Genomic DNA, 17,900 nt, shown 5'->3' with positions numbered 1-17,900 from the left:
CCGTGGTACAGCGCCGCGACGTGAGGTTATTGCAGTTAAATTTTTTTTTTTTGTTTAAAGAATAACCTTTTACCACAGGAGCGGGGGCCCGGCTCGCTTCTTATGCTTGGCCTCCAGCCAGCTTGTGTCATGCAAGGCGTCGTTCTGGAGCTGGGGTAAAGAAAGTACATTTTTAATGATTTAGCATTGAGTGCCTTTCTGTTCTATACTCCATCATCTCATTTCCGTGATTTGTAACTACTTGGTGGCTGGAATTAATCTTCGGGGAGAATAATTCCTTGGCGCAGGAGCGGCGCCTGCATGGGTTCAAAATACAAACTGGGCAATTTCAATCTGCAGTGATACTGACGAATGACCACTTTATAAAGCCTGCCTGATAATCAAGGGGAAAAACCGTCATTTACATTTTCTAATTTGTGCAATAATACCAGGAAACTAGCGTGTGTAATTGGATATGTGGTAGGATCAGATCTGTTATCGTAACACTTTGATATCATTATTTTGATCTACATGTGTTGTTACCACTTATGAAGAACAAGAAGGCCAGAGTCTGCCATAAGGAACTGATCACTATGCAGCCAGTGATCTAAATCTCCCACAAGGTGTCTCAGATCCGGAGGAAAACACAGAGACACCCAAGGGCATCACAGGTGCACCGTGATGACGCACAGCACTCATCGATGTCCGAGTCCTTGACAATGTCACTCCAACCGGAGAGCAAAGAAGAAGAAGCTTTGGGCTTTGGGGATCTGTTTAGCGAGGGAGGCGTGTTCACGTCCCCTCTTTTCTTACTCTTACTAATTCTTTCTGGCGTTTCTGCTTCTCTCGCCCCTTTGTTTTGATGGCAGCTGGCCGCTGGTGGAGGCGGAAAAAGACAGGCTGATTGATCAGACCAGGGGGTATTGATCAAGCTGATCCCCCCCTGCCGTGACCCTTGACCTCTCGATTGACAGCAGCCCCTTTAATGAGGCCTGAGAACAGAGAGCAGGAGATAGGGGGTTTTTGGGAAGAGCATCTGCATGGGGGCGGGGGGGGGGGAATAAACCCAAGGGGTTGGGAAGCATCCACATAGAGCGCCGCTCAATCAGCTAGCTGCCATTGTTGCACTGAAATGCCCTCGATAACCCCAATTTGCATAATCGGCTTTTGCATTGTTTGGCCCAGACACATTAAGGTGCAGCGTTGCATTGTTGACAGTGAATCAGCACGTGTCCATTGTTTGCTCATCTCATCGTATCCATATTGTGTTTGTTTACGTAGACTGCAGCACGCACGTTCCGCTTTCTGACTTCATCACAACAACCAGGGCACACAGTTTCCCTCCCTAACCAGAGAGGGATACAGACACAATTTACACCCAACAAAACATAAGCGCAACACTTTTGTTTTCACATTTAAATACCTCAAAGATTTGTTGCATATCCTTAAAGATCTTATGTCTGTCATATTTTACCCACAAATGTGCTTCTATCACAGATAACTCACATTTCTCTGTTGTAAAGATAGTTCACCTCCTGCACAGGTGTAACCAATCAACATGCTGATTAACAGCCATGATCGCTGCACAGGTGTTCCTAATGATGGGGTTAATTAAGAGACACACTAAAATGGCTTTTCTTTACCGCCACAGATGCCTGATTTACATTTATTACCTTTGAACTTCAATGGCATCTATCTTATTTATGCTTTTCTTGACATACTTCACAGGGTAGTTTGGTTATTTACAAAGCCCACCACATTTTGTAGATGTATAAATATTTACCAGTCACATTCTACACATTCCATCCATTTTTCTATTAGTTGGTTTCTATTTATCTCCTGTGGTATGTTAAAAGTTAAAGAAGTTTTGATTAAATTTGAATTATCTGTGAGAAGTCAAACAGGTCAACAGCTGCATTGGACTCCTGATGTGGCCATGTGGTAGGGAAAAGTAATAATAAGCGGAATTTATAATATTGCCGCGAAAGTAAGAAGGGGAATAAGCGAGCACGAGATAATGTGATGGCGAAAGGATGGAGTGTCCAAAAAGCTGCTATAAGGGAAGATTTACTGAAAACAATATCAACTGACACGTATCAATAAATTATGACGGTTTAAAACACCATCAAAGGATGTTCAGGCTTTAAAAAGGAGTCCATCTGTGACCAGGAATTAGTCAGAGTCTGGAATCTCACTCATTGTTGGCTGCTGTCACTCTTATTCTTTGCACCTCCATTCTGCCGATTTAGCATTTCCCAGGCTTTTTTTTGATTTTGAACTTTGACTTTTGAGTAAAGTGTCGAGAAGAGTTCCTGACTTTATCCTGATCCAGTTGGGAATTCCCCCCCCCGACACTCGATCTATCTATCTACGATAAAAACAGATATACTTTGTCGCTTAATACGGTCTTAATTCACAGCATACAAACTCGCTGGTAATCACTGTATAAACTGTTCTAAATCTTCTAATTACAGAAAGAGAACAGACGTACGCGTGGAAAAAGTCATTACAGCGGATGTGTTCGATTGCCACAGGCGATGCGTGTCGGGATCAAGGAGGGAATTTCAGGGAGTTGCTCAGACAAAGACACCGGGAGAAACTCTGCATTCCATCTCTAGGTGTTGTTCGTTTGATTAACACACGCACACATAATAACACCTAATGCCCCCCCCCCCCCCAAACGCAGGCTTCCTCCTACTCCGCTTGGGTATTTCCAGCTGTACTTACAGGTAAAACACTCCTCCATCGTCCCGCCTATTCAGCGGGGTCGCTTGATGAATATCTGGCACGCACTTTATCATTTATTGTTACCCGATGAGTGTAAATATGCCGTGCCAATGAAACACACAGCCTCAAAGATGTTTCGCAACCAGTACCAGGTATATTAAAGAGAAAACTTTTGATAGGTGGCGCGGCCTCACAATGGATACCTGAGTGAGTGATGACTTTGCTGACAGGTGCTTATGTCAGGTTCGTCCTGGTTTTGACAGCTGTTGATTTGGTTTTAATCATTCTTACATCTGCATCCCAGTAGCACATAAAGATAAGAGGAGAAAATGATGATTATCTGTATTTGAACATACAGGAAAAACACTTCAAGAAAAAGACGACATTAGCATTATTAGAGCTCTAAAAGTCAGAGTGAATCCATTTGATCTGTATGATTCCGCTGTGGGTTTGGTTGCCTTGTGTCCACTCTGCACCCGCTCGGCCAAACACATGGCATATAGACACAATCCGCATCTTCATCTATCAAGCCAAGTCTTCCGTTGCATCACATCCTTCCACTAGACAATTTTGTTGGAACATATTTTAAAGTCATTCCATTGACATTTTCCACAGTTTTTCATACATGTCAGAAAAAGGGGGGAAATACTTTCCTTTTCGCACGACTACATCAATTTCCCATGACGGCAATTCTCAAACCGCTGCTGGTGCTTGAAGTGCCCCTTGGTGCTGCGCTAGATGATTCAGGAAAGAAGAAGAATGAATCGCAGAATGATTTCCTCTCTTAATCGCCCAAATCGTCCCATATGCTCACAGTTCCCTCTCATTCTACGTGGGTGTAATCAACTGAGCACATTGACTTTCACGTTTTTGTTTTGCACTTCAAAAAAGTTCCAAACAAGTTTGAGAACCTCTCGTTGCATGAGACCAGGCCCTTCGCACAGCTGTGAAGTGTGTGTCTGTTCTAATCTAAAACACTCTAAAATTGATCACGCTTCCCAGAAACAAACTTTAAAAAAAAGGTGCATGCTGAAACGTTTATCTAAAGAACATCTTGAAGGATAAATTAAGGAGAAAAGCATTTGAGATTTAGCAACGTGAGCATTGAGTAGTGACAAACTCAATAGTGGCTCGCGCATGAATTTAGTCTTTGTACTCTCTTCATCAAACCTTCCCTTGTCCTACAGCAAGAAGCCTTTGGGCATCCTAAATGTTTTTAATAAGACCAAGCCATTTTTCTTCCAATGGACCATATCCCATTCACCTTACCAGACATTTTTCCACTCTTCCTCACCCAGATGGATCACAATACCTCAAGCAAAAAGCTTCAGAAATCTTCCAAGAGGTTATTTTTTTCCTATTCCGTTTCTTGGAAAGCATTCAGTTGCAGCCATCACTTGGTGAAACGGAGGCCTGCGCCAAATTGTTGTCAGTCCTCGGGGCTTGATGCCTCAACCTGGTTAATACCACTGCAGAAACCGCTCCACTTTGTGTTTTTATGGACAAGCGTCACTGCAACTGTATTTCAAGTAGGCCGGCTAATGAGCTTTTTAACCATCTCCATATGGACGTGCTCTAACGTCTAGACGGAGGGGTAGTGGTGGTGGCAAGCGGTGGTGTGCTGACTATGCCATACTCTGCACCCATGCACGTTTAATTCCTCCCCACAAGCAGCAGAGTTACACCAAGGGCAAACCTTGGTTGCCCTTGGCTACCCCATCGCGGATTATTGTTTACCGCACTGCCCGCAATAGCAGCCAAAATCTAGGATGTGAGGATGACGAGGAACAATGCGATACCCATGCCAATGCAGATTTAGATATGTAGACAGTGATGTGATCCGGGGTCTGTAATTACGGAAGTAAAGTGTCCAACTCAAATGATTACAAACGGCCTATTTTCCACTTACATATTGCGTAGTTAGGTTAACTATTTCGTCAAACTTTTACTTTTTACTTTTTATTAAGAAGGGCTTTAAGAACACGGAACAGGAGGAACAGTTCTTATCCAACATTAACACACACTCCTCATCCTTTTATTATGGATCTTGCAAAATCATTTCAAAAATACATTATAACACAATACAATACAACACTGTCACTAACTACATCAGCAGCCCAACACCAAACTGCATCCTTTAGCCTTCATTGAGCAAATTTACAAATGCTGCTTCTTCTTCTTCTTTTTCTTCTTCTTTGTGCAGAAAGATGTGGAAAAGCCCAATATAAGGAAGTGAGTCGCCCGCTACTACTCACTACTCTAAGAACTCTGCGAGGTGAACGAGGACGAGATTATCAGCGTTGAGGAAAAGGTGAGAGGCAGAAAGTCCACATCCTCTTTCTCTCGCTGGAAGCTATGGCTGCTAAATGATGTAGCACTTGGATGATGGAAGATGAAGATGGGGGAGAGTTAAGGGAGACGGTCTAGAATGTTCCACATCATAGCATATATGTGAGAGAGTCAGACAAAACAGACAGCTGGGACGCGTTTACTTGAATGAACTCTATAGTGGATTCATGTCAATAACACAGGAAAAGTTCATTTAGATTTCTATAAACATCTTCCACAGTATACCAGACGGTAATCTGAGCATTATGAATAATAACTCTGGCAGCCTTCTGCCAATATTCTGATTCTGTTTTGATTCCCTAAACCGCAACACAATAGCGTTCTTAATTTCCATCGTATGTGCACATATAGCACGCCGCCGTCCAGCTGAACTGGCTGCCTTTCCACGCTAAGCGCATATGACTGACAGCTGTCATAAGTATTAGAAAAGATTAATCCCGATTTATGGGAATGTATATTTTCTGTAATCTTTTGGTGTTTTCTATCTCAAAGTAACAAACACCTCAATTCATTCTGCACATTCTCCACATGCTCTTATATGGCAGAGATGATGCCTTCATGGAACAACAAAAAAGTTGGTGTGAGTTTGTAGGTAGCATGGGATTATACTCTTAAAGGTTTTAATGGGTGCTGTTCTGTAACGGTATTATGTTTAGACAGAGCCACCACCTTACAAGGTTCTGTTATGGGAATCCTATTGTCACCGCGGCTTTCTATAACTGCTTTTATTTTCCTTTTTACGTCTCTTAACCAAACCGTATTTACCCCTATTTACACTCAACATACGCTCAAACATCAGTTGTCAACATTTGAGTGTCAATTCCTTGTATGTTATTTTACTATCATCCAGATCATCCACAAAAAAATGAGGCAAAAGCATTTAGGTTTGCACTTTAGAGGAGCCACTGTCACAGATTAATCTGGGTGCATTAATGGATTATGGGACAATGTTTTTTTCCTATTGGACTCACACTGCTCCTCCGTCGCTCGCTGGGATGACACGGTGGGATTATTACACAATACCGCAACCGCTCCTCTCTAAACAGAAGTGATTGGGAGGCGTCAGAGGATCCTCACATGAGAAATGACGTCAGACGCATCTCAGTTTATTCTTTGCATTTAGCTTTTCCCTCACACTTTGGTCCAATGTAAAGTTTGTGGAATCTAACCGAGCCTGTGCAACATTCCAAGAATTAGAGAATTATTACGCCTGGGTGCAGGAGACAGTAGCAAACCCCCACCCCTCGCCCCCCTACCTGATTTATGTCCACTGTGGTGAATTTCCTCCCCTGGCTTTTATTCTTAATCTTTAGGTTTGTGCATCAGAGAAGATTGCATGACATAAAGATTAAGTGATGTAAGTACTTGTGAGGCTCTTGCGTTTGACCTCGGATAACCTGGGTTAAAAACAAAACAAAACAGACTTCACCCATAGTATTAATAACACATGGAAATGGAATGTTTTGTTGCACGATAATCCAAATTTATGAACGATCAGGCTGTCTCATGTGCTCTATCTATGTATTGAGTCATGTGACATAACCTTGTCGAAGAGTTTTATTCTCCGTTGACCCCTGGCTGATCTCGACATGTTGCCCTCCAGAAATGGATCCACCGGTTTCTAATTCATGGAAAGACTCAGCTTTGCCGTAGGATTTGCAGGAATTGCGCCGGGGCTCCATGACATGAACCGTCACAGGTCATTGGGTTAAGATGGGATGTTGTCTTTTGCGGACCGCCAAATCCAGGAATAACTAGGATTCAGCCTGTTTGGAATAGGAAGAGATATTGTGAGATTGCGACGCTCTGCGCTGCTTCGTTCGGCACGTATAGTGAAGCTGGAGGGCCGCGTGTGTTTGAACTTTGACCGCGGGCGATTGGTCCGTGCCTTTAAGGAGTTGGGTGGTGGATTCAAGAATATAGTAAAATAATGCAACTCAATCCCCTTGCATAACCGGAAGGTGAATGACCTTTGTGTGTGCAGGCATGTTCCCTTCCTGTCTGTACAAAGTGTACCAGTCTGCAAGGACGAGGACTGTAAGACATAATGGCTTGTTCTTCAACTTTCAACTCTCGTTTTCTGATTTGGGGAGATGAAGGCGACACTTTCTCCTTCTGTCATGATGTTTTCCTTCAGCGTTCAGCCTTACAATGCGAGCCACTGAAGAGTGTGTGTCGTGTTGTTTTAGGTTTTTCGCCCCCCCCCCGACTCCCCGAATGGGATTCACGGGATGCAACGATCTTGTGACCATGTTCTGTTTTCATCCACGTCAGTCGGGTCGTTGGTTGCGTCGTTCGAAAACCTGTGAACCAATTTTGAGATAACTTGGTGGCTGAGAGTCGAACCTCTTAAGTTTTTGTCAATTTCTTGAGAAGCAATACACACATCTCAGTCAAAATAGCTGCCATAGTCCTCCCTTACATACAAAACTTAACAATAACTTCACATAAGTACTTGTTAACAAACTGCAGCTTATAGGTTTTGGACACAAAACGTCACTCAATGTCACCAAAACTTGCGGCGCATTTGATTCGTGACTCTCACCCACACGCAAGGTCACACACTTTTCAATATGTCGACCCCCCCCCCCCCACACACACACACTCACATTCAGGACACAAAAGGAAATATGAGGCTCAAACGTCGCAACACCACAAGAAAAACAAAGCAAATATTGAATGTTTGTTCCCTCTCAGCTTTATGGTGGCAGGCAACCGTCTAAGCATACAGTGCGTTTACGACAAACACCCATGGGAAACAGAGAGGGAAACAGGGCTACATTCCAGCACACGGTCTCTATGGAAGAGACTGTATAACCTCCACCGTATTCTCAAGACACCTGAGACTTTAAGAAGGCTCCGGTCGCTTAGGTTTGAAGGTAAACGGTGTGATTTTTAAAGATCACATCACGACAGATAAACATGAAGACGTGTGAGTCGACGTGAAACTTTAAAAACCCTAAACGTAAGAGTATAGGGTTCTTCTAACCAACCAAAGAGAGACTTATAGGATGTGGGATAAACACAACATAACAAAGTGAACTTTGGGCAAAATCAAACTTTATCACTATTAATCCTTCACCTTTGAAACCTACATATCATCCATTCATTCATCCATCCACCCATTCATCCATTCTAAGCTTCCCTCGCACATCCTGAGGAATTTCGCACATCTGTGTGACTGCCATGCATCCATCACTTTAAAGACTGAATCATGCAGCTTATCAGATATTATGCAGAGGGGGTCACCACTGAGGAAACACACACACACACACACACACACACACACACACACACACACACACACACACACACACACACACACACGGGCTCGGGTTTGCTTCTGTTTAGTGCACTTGGTGTAAATGTGGGCTTGTTTAAAGTGTAACCGCTAGAGGGATACATATACGCCTTCCCCAAACTCCGTAAACACTCTCCTATCACCGTGTGCGCCATGGAGAGAATCACCATCAGTGAGAGTTGACTACCTGTGTGACTCCCACTTGTAAAAAAAACAAAACACACTCACACACTCGCGCGCGCGCGCACACACACACACGCAAACACAAGCTCCGGAACATTTGAGTTGTTCTTTAAAAACACTTGGAGAGAGAGAGAGAGAGAGACTGAGAGGGAAAGTGTGCGCTTGTTTTAAAGCGGACGACGCACTCCGCGGCTCTCCAAGTGTATCCGCTCACCACCCCGGCAAATCAATGAAGAAGACCGCGATGATGGTGACTTGTGCAGCCCTCCGTCCCTCTCTCTCTCCCTCGCCTCCTCACCAACACATATAGCGCCGGTTCAACTTTTTTCTTGCACTACCAAGAATCAAAAGAGGGAAGTTTGGATTTCCTTTTTTCCTTTTTTATTTTATTATTATTATTATTATTATTATTGTTATTATTTCTTATTTTCTTAGGGGGTTAGAGAGAGAGAGGGGGAGGGAGAGAGAGAGAGAGCGAGAGAGAGAGAGAGAGCGAGAGAGAGAGAGAGAGAGAGAGAGAGAGAGAGAGAGAGAGAGAGAGACCACAATTCACCTCTTGTTTTCTGCAATAAAACATGAGAGGTCGGCTCGCTCTCACTTTTCTTTGGAATTCAATATGTGCCATTTCTTGTGCCGTTTTACGGGTTGGATAAGGAAACAACAAAAAGGTGTGACAAGAGCCTGGCGGACAACTGTGGATTTCTGTGAGTAACTCCTACCGTCCAAAGGGGATGAGGGGGGCATCGGCCGGACCCCCCCTTGATTGATTAGATATTAGTCATCCGTTTGGCTAAATGGAAACCATTGAAAAGGCACCGTGGAACACATACATGAATCAAATGTGTCCCCTGAATGTCTCCAGAGTAGTTTTGCTTAAGAGAGGGGGTCGGGGCTTAGCATTATAAAGAGGGAATAACAGCATAGCTTTATGGCTTCATTTAGACAGTTTGTACGCTTAGACTGCCGCTGTAAATAGAGACAAGGGGAAAACTCGAGACGATTTGAAAGAGGAGAAACATTGTGGACATACATTTTTTCCTGTTCATCCGTTTTTTTTTACCCCTTTATTTTTTCCTCATTTTAAAATATTTTTTTTGCCACATCCTCTCCTGAAAATGAAACTTTGGACATCTCCCTGGGTGTCTTGCCTGGTGATTCTCCTCTTGTGTTTTGGATCAGAGTGCGGGACAGTCCGGAGAACGGGGAGATCCAAGAGGGAGTTGGTGCGCATTAGGGAGGCGAGAGCCACCATCCCAGGGGCTTGTGCCACACGTCTGCCCCGGGGCAAACGCTCTTTGCCCGGCTTGGAGCGACGGGTGCTTCGCCAGCGTCGGCGCTCCACGCAGGCGGAGGAGAACTCTCCTGATCGGGGGAAAGCGGTGTATTTTACCGGCAGGGGAGACCAGCTCCGGCTGAAACCAGGCGTGGAGATCCCCAGAGGAAATTTCACTCTGGAGATGTGGATTAAACCGGAGGGAGGTCAACGATCACCCACTGTGATTGCAGGTAGGTTCAGTCTACACATCCTCTCCTCGCTCGCTAACACAACTCCCTTTATTTGCTCACGTTAAGTCCAAAATAAGACCAGTTAAATTGAATAATAACAATAATAAGGGGCATCTGCGTGCAAATGTGCCACCCCAGTGTCACGTAGATGCTGTCACACAAAGCAAAATGCAGTTTCAGCGAGTTGAAAATGAGTTCATCCATCAGACTAGACAATGATGTAATGCTCTGAAAACTACAGCGGATATTTTAGGCAAGCATAGGGTCACTGCAGATTATGATCATATTTAGATTTGGACACATTACACATTACACACACACACACACATGCTTTCTTTCCGTACCCCCCTCTACAATAAAACCCAGGATTGTTTTTATCTGTCCAGATCTCGCCCGGGTAATGATTGTAAAACACATGTGAGGGCTACAGGCGGCATATATGGGCTACTGCATCATTTGACCGGGAGCTGATGTCACCGTGCGTAAAATGTAATTTCTGCGAGCCGACTTGGCTATTTTAAAACTATGATGTAATGGCCCAAACTTTGGAAGGGAGCAAGTCATGTCCGGCGTAAAGCGTGGGGGGGTTCGGTTGTATGTGTAGAGGAACTCAAAGATGGGGAGGGAGGGGGACACATGGAGACGGGGGTGGGGGGCTTCAAGGCACACTCTTGAGTGTATGCGCCCCCCCCTTTAAGATCGACACCTTTCGATTGGCTACTGGAGTTACGAGCCCCGGGGGCAGAGATCCAGGGTTTTCCCGTCGCTTGCGTGTGTTTGAGCAGCGGCACTTATACCGTTACGTCAAAAAAAACCAAAAGCAACAAAAAAATAAAAACACAGACTCGTGTGAAATCATAGGCTGTTCCGAGATTCATTTTATTTTTATTTTTTGACATTTTAGCGGCACGATCAGGGGTTTGATGCGTCTTTCTCTCTCCAGATTGCGCACCGGAGGAGAGGGGACGCTGGACGCCCCTTGGTGCTCTGGTGTCCTCTGTGCGCACTTGTCCGCTGTCCGCTTTGCAGCTGCGCATCGCGTCTCTTCTATATCTTTCAGCTTGTTTTTAATAACAAGGTTTCCTGCATCATCTCTATCTTGATTGTGACCGGCCGCTTTTGTGCAACATACAGTACAGTAACAGACAGTCTCTTGTTGCTGTGCACAGCCGATAGGGAGCGTTGTACACACAAGTCACCGGCTGCTACGGTGCACTTGTACAGATGGCTGTCTCAGTCTGAACTGAACTGAACTGAACTGATCTGAACTCACTGCTCCACTATTACAATCTGCACGTTCAGGGACTGGAGGAAACCTTAAGACTGGATATATTTAAATGTAAACCCCCCCCCCCCCCCCCCCCCCCCCCCCACACACACACACACAGACATACAGACACACTAGTACATTTCTAGGTAGTTCCTGCCAGTTGGCAGGGACATGATCTGCAAAGCCAGTCCCTTGTGAGATTTCTAAACAGGAGGGGGGGGGGGGGGGGGGGGGTCTCTTCAAATGTAACATGTGGGATACAATAACGGCAACATCTGTACAATATAATGGCTGTAATACAATAACAACACTAACTGCAGCCTGAAAGAGTCGCCCCCTGTGTCAGTATCACAAAAACACAAACAAAACAATATAAGCATCACAAAGCAGGTATATTTGTTGTTTTGTTATTGTGCCCATGCTCGCTCATGTGCCCCTCATACTGGCCTCTGACAACTTAGCAGATCGTCCCTTCCGTTACTCCTTTGCAAACTTCTGTTCTCTAACATGTTCACTTGTAAGGCTTACTCACGTCACGCTCACGTCAATGCACCAAAGGAGACGTAGAGTAAATATAATAATCAAACAAATTCAATAATGCCTAATCTTTTAAATCCAATTCAGACCTCTGAAGGCCTCTAAAAAGCCTTCAAAACCCTGTTTTGATCTCTACGCATTAACTGTGTTCTTTCTTCCTTCCTTCCTTTTCTTCGTAGGACAACATGCACTCACTCTACATTCAAACACAAAGATCACATTTCAAAATAAAATGACTGATCAATCGTCATCATATGTCAAAAATAATCTGTTAATATATATTTTTCCGTTTGGAATAAATATCCCATAAACATAAGTGGTGATAATGGGAGTTACCAACACTGTCATTTTTTTACTACTTGAGAGTAAAAACTGTGTTTACGGGACAACATCAACATCAAAACAAGCCTCTCTGCTTGTGCTGTGATTCTTGTGTGACAGTGGTTAGAATTGATCCCAGGCTTAAGAACATTTGAAATGAATGACTAACCGGCAGTAATTCAATCTGATTGAATGCTACTCTGTGCTGAAAATCCAAATTAAACTTGCATGTGCACAGACACACACATACGCACATAGACACACACACACACACACACACACACACACACACACACACACACACACACACACACACACACACACACACACACACACACACACACATAAGCACGCACACTCACACACAATCAGAACATCTAGTTCTGTGTCTGCAGTGTTATGCAAACTTTGTTGTGCCCTATTAGCCCTTGTATCCGGGTTATGTTGGGTTGTCCCGCATCAAAGGAAGAGGAAAATAAATCACATGAGGAACAGAGGATCTCTTCCATGACCTGCTGGCTACAATTAAATGCAAACGTTAGCAGATATAAGCTCCAATAACAAATATATCTTGATGTTGCCACTTGTGATGACACAGCAGCCAAAAACAAATTTGTGCTTGATGGAAGTCCTTTTTCTTTCAATGCTTGTTAGAACCTGAAACCCATTCTGTGAGGTATAGCTGAAGGTAACTATGGAATACTGACAGGAAGATGAATAACATAGAGACCATGACTAATCACCTGGAAAGTGGTTGGAGCTTGGAGAGGAGTTGAGATTTGAGTGTAACACTTCACCTCAGCGATCGTCGCTTCCAGTATCCTTACTGTTTACTTACTGCCTCGGACCATTATCTCAGCAAAGCCCCGTGTGTGTGCCTTTCTCACTGCACTGATACAAAACTGTGATAAATGTGGCCTTAATTAATCGTGTCATTACATTTAATTGGAATATTTCAAGCGTTGACAGAATAAGTAGTAAAACTGTTTCAGTACGTGACTGAGAACCTCAAACCTGGATCCATTAGCGGAGGTTAACGCAATTATTACAGTTTCTGGGGCAAACGTTTTAAAGTGCTGCCTCATGCAAGTCAGGGTTTCAAAGTTGCATGACTTGGAGAAACGACAGCCAAGTGAAAGGTCAAAAGTCAAGTGTTTTTAAGAGGCGTCAAGATATACAGTATACTTGGTTATGATTGTTAAGTTATCGCTGGAATTTGCTCCATTGTCTCCACAGGAGTATTGACGGCGGCGGTCACTTTAGTAGGTCGGTGCAAAAGTGCCGTTCTTTGACCTTTGGGAGTCGGAGCGGCTCGAAAAGTAAACCCAGTCTTCATTGTCGCCTCCCTCCCTGCTTTTTATCAAACCTTTGTGACATGTTTCTTTGTGCGTGTGTATTATTTTTACCTTTTCTTTTTTCCTGAGTGTGTTTTTCTTGGAAAAAGACAAATGGCAAGTGTGAAGGAAGGTTTGCCTTTGAACCTGACAGGCACGGCTCTCTGCCATAGCGCGTGCACATGCAAATTCCTGTGTGTGTGTGTGTGTGTGTGTGTGTACTTCAGTGCTTCAATTTTGGGTATGGGTGTATGTGTTTGTATGTCAGTACAGTTTACGCATATATACAGTATTTATATGTATGTGTGTGTGTGTGGGGTGGGGGGGTAGGGGGAGGGGGTGGCCCATGTGTGTTTGCGTGAGCCCGAGCAGTCGCAGTGCAGGGTCTGGAAAAGTGTACTGTGTTAGATTAATTGAGCATGGCAGAATTATGACAGCTGTTTACACTGGGAGCCCTACGAGCATTTTAGCACACCTTTTAGCCTTGAGTGCTCTAGCTGACAGATGGAAGGCTTATTCCTTCCACTGTAGTGGAAAGCCTGAAAACGTCATAGACCAAAGCGCTGACCTTGATGCTGAACTCTACCCTCGCTCTTTGAACATGACTCCATTGGAATATGTTAATGAATACATTCTGCAATGTGCTTCTAATTAGAGAGCGCTCAAAATTAACAAGCAGCCTGTGCCGCCACGATTGGACGGAGGCGTATTCCAGGCGCAGGACGCATCAACGAACGACAAATGGGGAGCACTTTGCAATAACAGTTTATAAGTTGTGAGTATAGGCTTTATTGATTGTTGTTTATTAATGCTTACCAGCTTAGTAATAAGCCGTTAACTTTTGGCTTGTGGAAAACCCCTGTTTGCCAGCGCGTCATTATCAAAGTCTCATGGGATTCTCATATTCTAGTAAGCCACACCGCATTTGTATTATAAATCTTAGTGAGTCAGTAATAAAGTGTTTTTTTCTATCGGTGTGTAAATGTTGATAAGTTGGTAATAGATGGATTTTGGTGCGGATGCTGTGCAACAATTTTCCAGAAGGCAAGAGGTTGGACTGTCTATTGTAAGGCCCTTATGATGAATTATTCTAATAATATGACACAGTAAGTTACACTGAGGAGAATGTACAGCATCCCATGGGATTTTTTTTTCACAACCTGGCAACGCCAAGGTATTCTTATTAATGGATTAGTCTTGTACTCTCATCTATAAGCCATTAATAATAAGCCATTAGTTTCAGTGTCCCAAAGCGGTGCTGTGTGTTTGTAGTGGACGAGCTCATAATTCCAGATCCTGTTTAAGGATGCAGACTTAACTATGAAGGATATCCCAGGTAGGAAAGGAGACACCGAGGGACTGCAGAGGACATTCCTCTCACTCCTTTCACAGTTTGAGCATCTTAGATTAGATGGCTCGAGTATCGTGGCCAGAAATGGTTGGAAATGTTGTGCTCCCTGATGTTAGCAGATCTGAGGAATGTACGTTTCTCCCCCCAAAATCACCTGTGAACACATGAACCTTCACATGCTGAGATGGACCTTGTGAGGCATGTCAAGGTGCTTTGGAATCTTTGCACACTTTGACGGGGCTGCACAGATATATGCGCGCACACACACACACACACACACACACACACACACACATACACACACACACGCACACACACACACACACTCGCATACACACATGCACACAGACCTGAACTTGTGTGCGACACACACGTACTTCAACAAGCTCTAAACAAACAAACAGTTAGCATTCAGAGATCCCCTAAGAAGTGAAAACACATTACCATGCTGAAGCTGACATACGCGTTCCAAGTGAAACAGGAAAAAGGTGTTTTGGTGCCTCTACAAAAACAAGGCCTTAGCAGAAAACTAGCCCTCTCTGGCTAACCTTGCTGGCAAGGCACATTTACACGAACGACTTTAAATACACTCAATGTTCACCGAAAGCCTATATAGCAAGATTATCACGGGGTCTCCCCTAAAAACACATGCACTTCAACCCAATTTCCCGGTCAAGCCTCTCTCAGATATCAGAAATGCATCACAGCTATACAACGTTTCACTGATCTCAGCTAAGTTTCCATCCAGCGTTCAAAACACGCTGGTAAGGGTCTTCAAAATGTTTACATTGCAGTGAAAAGTGTGCTTAGTATTGCTACATCTCTTCCTGACAGGGGAAAATCTAAACATTGCCATCATTGTGTCATCAGTTTGAGCCCAATTGCTTGAGACGCAAGCTTGAAATGTCAAATAATCGAATTTAGAAGATCTACAGAGATCAGATTTGTGGTTGGAATGATACAGTATCTTGGTTCAGTGCTTCCTGATCTCCTGGGTGAGCTCACCTTTTTGAGGGTGACCTCTGAACATGCTCCTTATTGTTCTTTCTGCCCTCTCTCACTCACCTGTTCTGCCTTTCTCTTTCCAGGCCTTTACGACAAATGTTTCTACGCCTCTAGCGACCGAGGCTGGCTGCTTGGCATCCAGGCAGTTAGCGAGCAAGGGAATCGGGATCCTCGCTTCTTCTTCTCCCTCAAAACGGACCGCGCTCACAAAGTGACCTCAATCCACTCCAGTGCCCGCTACATACCCAACCAGTGGGCGCACGTGGCAGTCACGTACGACGGCGTTTACATGAAGCTCTTCGCCAATGGCGCTCAAGTGGGCGTCAGCCGGGAGCAGTCGGGTGACGTTTTCAGTCATTTGACCAAGAAGTGCAAAGTGCTGATGATCGGAGGGAATGCGTTGAATCATAATTACAGGGGGGCGGTGGAGAGAGTGGGTCTGTGGAGGCAGGCCCGGAGCCAGAGGCAGATTATCAAGGATATGCAGGGCCGCGAGGACCCCCAAGATCTACCTCAGCTGGTCATCAGAGAAACTTTCGAGCACCCGGGCCGGAAGTGGCTGACCGTGAAGGACGGGAGCTTTCCTCAGCCTGAGCAGGGGAGCAGCGGACGGTTTCGGTTCCAGGGTGGTGGAAATACAGAGGGATTACTGGACACCACACTGGAACCTCCGGCATGCGGTCAAACTGTCTGCGACAATGTGGAGGTCATCAAAAACTACAACCACCTCTGGACCTTCCGTCGACCCAAGAAAGTGCGATATCGCGTCATAAATATTTGGGACGACGATCGGATAAGGCCAACCGTGTCTGACCACCAGATCAGCCTGCAGCACCAGCAGCTCAACGACGCCTTTAGCCGCTACAACATCACGTGGGAGCTCAGTATTTACAATGTGACCAACTCCTCCCTACGGAATCGATTGATTCTGGCAAACTGTGACATCAGCAAAGTAGGTGACGACACGTGCGACCCGGAATGTAACCACCCGCTGACGGGGTACGATGCGGGTGACTGCATGTCCAGCCACCGCAGCCGCTGCCCCGAGTACAAGCAAGGGAACGGCGTGTGTGACCCTGAATGTAACTGGGAGAACTTCTTCTATGACCTCGGCGACTGCTGTAACCCCAACGTGACGGATGTGACCAAGACGTGCTTTAACCACTCCTCTCCACACAAGTAAGAACACTCTGCATGCATTTTGAACTTCGATAAATAGTTTAAGAAGCTTCTGTTAAAGTCAACAAGAGGTCAGATAAAGTCTTTTTTTACAGACATAGAGCGATTATCTTAGCAAGTCAGGTTGGCTAACAGTTGCCTCTCTCTTATTTTTGCTACTAGATGTTGAATTCACCGACAACTTCTTCACTTTGCCTCTATTTCACTCATTTGCTGGAAATGTCCGTCACATTTTCTCCGTTAATATAAACAGAATCATGTTGTTTAAAGAGGTTTTCTACCCCGAGGCCTCGCATGTCGACAGTAAGTCACACGGCAAAACATCTCCATGCCGGTTTTCCCCAAAGAGAGGGTTTTGATGTCTGGTCCTACTGTTTTCCTGACCATTTGGGCCGAGGCGTAGTGTAACTCAAGCCCCTGCCTGTGTGGCCTGGGAAATCCTCTGGGGGCAGCGAGTCTAATCTAGCCTTGGCCCGGTTCAATCAGTGTTCCACACTTAGGCAGGGGCAAAACAAATGTAACCGGATGGTAGTGAAATGTACAGGCCACACTGCTCATTTTTCTATTCATTTTTAAACAAACCTCCCCCAGTCGCCCGCCACCCCGCCGCCGCCCCCCTCACCCCTCAGCCTTTTTTCGCTACTCTGCTTTTCCTATACCCAGTGGTCCTAATTAAGCTGGATTGATTAGAGAAGGGAGTTGGTTTTGGTTTGGAAACAGTGACATTCCAAACAGACTGTAAGGGCAATTAGAGGTCAGGAGAGAGAGAGAGAGAGAGAGAGAGAGAGAGAGAGAGAGAGAGAGAGGCTGTTCCCGACTTTCTCAATGGAAATGGTTTTCAAAGACACGCCGCTCTCT

General features: G+C 44.8%; 1 protein-coding gene across 1 annotated transcript in view; it reads left to right on the top strand.

Moving 5' to 3' along the window:
• The first annotated feature begins 9,654 nt into the window (after positions 1-9,654).
• Positions 9,655-17,900, top strand: part of pappaa (pregnancy-associated plasma protein A, pappalysin 1a) — a 69,683-nt gene continuing 61,437 nt past the window's right edge. The window contains exons 1-2 of the mRNA XM_076164054.1: positions 9,655-10,045; positions 15,947-17,042. Coding sequence (XP_076020169.1) covers positions 9,655-10,045; positions 15,947-17,042 — 1,487 coding nt within the window. The remainder of the gene's footprint in view (positions 10,046-15,946; positions 17,043-17,900) is intronic.

Source organism: Genypterus blacodes, unplaced genomic scaffold (assembly GCF_046128005.1).
Source record: "Genypterus blacodes isolate CSIRO-AG114 ecotype Tasmania unplaced genomic scaffold, CSIRO-AGI_Gbla_v1 ptg000133l_1, whole genome shotgun sequence".
NCBI lineage: Eukaryota > Metazoa > Chordata > Actinopteri > Ophidiiformes > Ophidiidae > Genypterus > Genypterus blacodes.
This window is presented reverse-complemented; position numbering and strand designations above follow the sequence as displayed.